This window comes from Leucoraja erinacea, unplaced genomic scaffold (genome assembly GCF_028641065.1).
Source record: "Leucoraja erinacea ecotype New England unplaced genomic scaffold, Leri_hhj_1 Leri_712S, whole genome shotgun sequence".
NCBI lineage: Eukaryota > Metazoa > Chordata > Chondrichthyes > Rajiformes > Rajidae > Leucoraja > Leucoraja erinaceus.
The window spans coordinates 60,001-65,000 of record NW_026576633.1 but is presented as its reverse complement, the minus strand read 5'-3'; the positions used below and the strand labels follow the sequence as shown (position 1 = coordinate 65,000).

At 48.9% G+C, this 5,000-nt stretch overlaps 1 protein-coding gene across 1 annotated transcript in view; it reads left to right on the top strand.

Moving 5' to 3' along the window:
* LOC129694573 (mitogen-activated protein kinase kinase kinase 11-like) overlaps positions 1–5,000 on the top strand; it is a 20,922-nt gene that overhangs the window by 13,776 nt on the left and 2,146 nt on the right. Inside the window, exon 6 of the mRNA XM_055631302.1 lies at positions 2,545–2,979. Coding sequence (XP_055487277.1) covers positions 2,545–2,979 — 435 coding nt within the window. The remainder of the gene's footprint in view (positions 1–2,544; positions 2,980–5,000) is intronic.

Here is a 5,000-nt window from a genome sequence, read left to right as displayed (position 1 = left end):
GAACGGAATTCTGCTCAGACGGACAATAAAGGATACTTGATACTTGAAGTCACACACAAATACCAAACTAAATAATCTTACAAACCTGTACGTCTTTCGGAGTGTGGGGGGAGGGGGGTGTGGGGCTGAAAATCTCGGAGAAAACTCACGGGGAGAACGTGCAAACTCCGTGCGGACAGCACCGGTAGTCGGGTCTCCGGCGCTGTAGGGCAGCAACTCTACCGCAGCCCCATCTTGCATGGCATACACAAGGTATGCAAAGGGTTGCTACGTATAGGGCATCGAAAATAGTTCAATGAATAGAAACATAGAAATTAGGTGCAGGAGTAGGCCATTCGGCCCTTCGAGCCTGCACCATTCGCCATTCAATATGATCATGGCTGATCATCCAACTCAGTATCCCGTACCTGCCTTCTCTCCATACCCCCTGATCCCCTTAGCCACATCTAACTCCCTCTTAAATATAGCCAATGAACTGTGGCCTCAACTACCCTCTGTGGCAGAGAGTTCCAGAGATTCACCACTCTCTGTGTGAAAAAAGTTCTTCTCATCTCGGTTTTAAAGGATTGCCCCCTTATCCTTAAACTGTGACCCCTTGTCCTGGACTTCCCCAACATCGGGAACAATCTTCCTGCATCTAGCCTGTCCAACCCCTTAAGAATTTTGTAAGTTTCTATAAGATCCCCCCCCTCTCAATCTTCTTAATTCTAGAGAGTATAAACCAAGTCTATCCAGTCTTTCTTCATAAGACAGTCCTGACATCCCAGGAATCAGTCTGGTGAACCTTCTCTGTACTCCCTCTATGGCAATAATGTCCTTCCTCAGATTTGGAGACCAAAACTGTACGCAATACTCCAGGTGTGGTCTCACCGAGACCCTGTACAACTGCAGTAGAACCTCCCTGCTCCTATACTCAAATCCTTTTGCAATGAAACTCAAATCCTTTTGCAATGAATGATCGCTCTTCATTCTCGGTGACTCCCCCCTGACCCTGGGTCCCCCATTCAGTGCCGTTAACTAAACTCCCGCCCTGTCACGTATACCGTGGTACTGTGAAAAGCTTTTTGTTCCGTGCTAACCAGTCAGCAGAAAGACAATACATAGACAATAGGTGCAGGAGTAGAGGCCATTCGGCCCTTCGAGCCTGCACCGTCATTCAATGTGATCATGGCTCATCATCCAACTCAGTATCCCGTCCCTCCCTGTATCAGTCTGAAGAAGGGTTTCGGCCCGAAACGTTGCCTATTTCCTTCGCTCCATAGATGCTGCTGCACCCGCTGAGTTTCTCCAGCAATTTTGTGTACCTCCTGTACCCGCCTTCTCTCCGTACCCCCTGATCCCTTTAGCCACATCTAACTCCCTCTTAAATATAGCCAACGAACTGTGTGGCCTCAACTACCTTCTGTGGCAGAGAATTCCACAGATTCACCACTCTCTGTGTGGGAAAAAAAATGTTTTCCTCATCTCGGTCCTAAAAGATTTCCCCCTTATCCTTAAACTGTGTGTGTGGCCCCTTGTTCTGGATAAGGGGGACCGAGATGAGAAAAACATTTTTCACACACAGAGTGGTGAATCTGTGGAATTCTCTGCCACAGAGGGTAGTTGAGGCCACACAGTTCGTTGGCTATATTTCAGAGGGAGTTAGATGTGGCCCTTGTGGCTAAAGGGATCAGGGGGTGTGGAGAGAAGGCAGGTACGGGATACTGAGTTGGATGATCAGCCATGATCATATTGAATGGCGGTGCAGGCTCGAAGGGCCGAATGGCCTCTACTCCTGCACCTATTTTCCTTGTTTCTATTTTTTCGTTAAAAAAAAATGTTTCTATGTTTCCATGCACTGTAGACTTGTATTTATATTTATGCATTTTAAATATGCGTCATGTTTTATACCCTGGCAATATAACCAGGTATTTTATCATGCCAATAACGTTCTTTAAATTGAAGTTGAATTGAATTGAGAGAGAGGGAGAAGAGGAGAGAGAGATAGAATGAATGAGGGAGAGAGAGAGAGAGAGAGGGATCAGGGGGTGTGGAGAGAAGGCAGGGACGGGATACTGAGTTGGATGATCAGCCATGATCATATTGAATGGCGAATGGTGCAGGCTCGAAGGGCCGAATGGCCTCTACTCCTGCACCTGTTGTCTATGTTTCCTTGCTGGATCTTTCAATAGAGGAACAGTTTTTTTGGCAATGTGGTGGATGTTTATGTAAATTATGTTGTGTCTTGGGTCTATCTGTAATGTATGGCTGCAGAAACATCATTTGGTTTGGACCTCAAGGGGTGCAAATGACAAATAAATTGAATTGAATTGAATTGAATTAGAAACTGAGACATTAGACTTATTGTCTATGTTTCTATGGAGGTTATGAGATTCAGATTCAGATTCAGATTCAATTTTAATTGTCATTGTCAGTGTACAGTACAGAGACAACGAAATGCATTTAGCATTTTGTGCATTTCAATGAGATTGTGGATTGCTTCCTTGCTCCAGATTTTGACCTGTTCTCTCTCCCTCCCCCTCTTCCCCCCGCTACATTGAGCAGCAGCTGAGGATGACAGGAATGGGGTGCAGTTGTCTGACGAGACGCTGGTGGGGGGAGGAGGTGAGCCAGTGGACAATGGCGGTTGCCGTGGAGACCGGGCCCGGTGTGCGGGGAGAAGCCTGCACCGGGCGTTGCTAGGCAGCGCCGCCATGCTGGCCGCGGTGGGGCTGGGCCGCAGCCTGCAGCGCCTCCAGCTGGCGGAGGTGGGCGGTCAGACCTCGCCACCGCCGCCACCCGCCCGCGAGGACGAAGGTTCGCCGCGCCTCGCCCACTGCAAGAAGGCCCGCAAGGAACTACAGGCTCCCGCCGTGCTCATCGACCTCAGCCCCGGCCCGGACCCCCCACTCCTGCCCGGGCCTCCCGTCACCCCCCGGAGGGAGAGGAGACGGCTGGGCAGAGAGAGGCAACGGCCCGAGACCAGCGGCAACTCCACAGGTGAGAAAATGTCGGCCCTTCGAGCCTGCACCATTCGCCATTCAATATGCCCATGGCTGATCATCCAACTCAGTATCCCATCCCTGCCTTCTCTCCATATCCCATTGTGAGATTCAAAAATCACAAATGTTCTTGAGACAAATTCAGACAAAGAAGTGTTTTTATTAATTTCATATTCTGCAGAATAGGTGCCTCTCCTCTGATGTCCCCTAGAGGCACCTATTCCGTAGAATATGAAATTAATGTATCAGAGCATTTGTGATTTTTGAATCTCACACCTTGATTCCTTTATTCCGAAGAGTTAGCATAGAAAATAGGTGCAGGTGTAGAGGCCATTCGGCCCTTCGAACCTGCACCATTCGCCATTCAATATGATCATGGCAGATCATCCAACTCAGTATCCCATCCCTGCTTTCTCCCCATATCCCTTGATTCCTTTATTCCTAAGAGTTAGCATAGAAAATAGGTGCAGGTGTAGAGGCCATTCGGCCCTTCGAGCCTGCACCATTCAATATTCAATATGATCATCCAACTCAGTATCCCATACCTGCCTTCTCTCCATACCCCCTGATCCCTTTAGCCACATCTAACTCCCTCTTAAATATAGCCAACAAACTGTGTGGCCTCAACTACCTTCTGTGGCAGAGAGTTCCACAGATTCACCACTCTCTGTGTGAAAAAAGTTCTTCTCATCTCGGTTTTAAAGGATTTCCCCCTTATCCTTAAGCTGTGACCCCTTGTTCTGGACTTCCCCAACATCGGGAACAATCTTCCTGCATGTAGCCTGTCCAACCCCCTAAGAATTTTGTAAGTTTTTAGAATTTTGTAAGATTTCCCCCTTATCCTTAAACTGTGTGTGTGACCCCTTGTTCTGGACTTCCCCAACATCGGGAACAATCTTCCTGCATCCAAGGGTACTCAAAATTGCTGGGGAAACTCAGCGGGTGCAGCAGCATCTATGGAGCAAAGGAAATAGGCGACGTTTTGGGCCGAAACCCTTCTTCAGACTTCTTGCTGCATCTAGCCTGTCCAACCCCTTTAAGAATGTTATGTTTCTATCAGATCCCCCCTCAATCTTCTAAATTCCGGTGAATATCAGTCCAGTCGATCCAATGTGTCAGTTTCACTATCCCGGGAATTAACGGGGAGAAGGCAGGAGCATCGGGTCGAGAGGGAAAGGTAGATCAGCCACCATTGAATGGCGGAGTAGACTTGGTATTAGATAGATACAGCGTGGAAACAGGCCCTTCAGCCCCAACTTGCCCACACTGGCCAACATGTCCATGCGATACTGTCTCCCGCAGGCATTGCCCACAGCCGCCTCCAGAAAAGGGTGTTAGAATTACCGTGGTTGCCCCTAGAGCTGCTGCCTCACAGCACCAGAGACCCGGGTTCGATCCTGACCACGGGCGCTGTCCGTGCGGAGTTTGCACGTTCTCCCCGTGACCTGCGAGGGTTTTTCTCCGGGTGCTCCGGTTTCCTCCCAGGCCCCGGGTTTTGTGATGTTAATTGGCTTCTGTAAATTGCCCCGTTCCGGCCTTCTCCCCATACCCCCTGACTCCTTTATTTTTAAGAGCCCTATCTAGCTCTCTCTTGAAAACATCCAGAGAACCGGCCTCCACCGCCCTCTGAGGCAGAGAATTCCACAGACTCACAACTCTCTGTGTGAAAAAGTGTTTCCTCGTCTCCGTTCAAAATGCCTTACCCCTTATTCTTAAACTGTGTGTGTGTGTGTGTGTGGCCCCTGGTTCTGGACTCCCCCAACATCAATTGGGAACATGTTTCCTGCCTCTAGCGTGTCCAAACCCTTAGTAATCTTATATGGTTCAATAAGATATCCTCTCATCCTTCTAAACTCCAGAGTGTATACATCAGTACCTGGGATATGGGGAGAAGGCAGGAACGGGGTACTGATTGGGGGATGATCAGCCATGATCACATTGAATGGCGGTGCTGGCTCGAAGGAAGGGCCGAATGGCCTACTCCTGCACCTGTTGTCTATTGACTACCTGTGATAATAT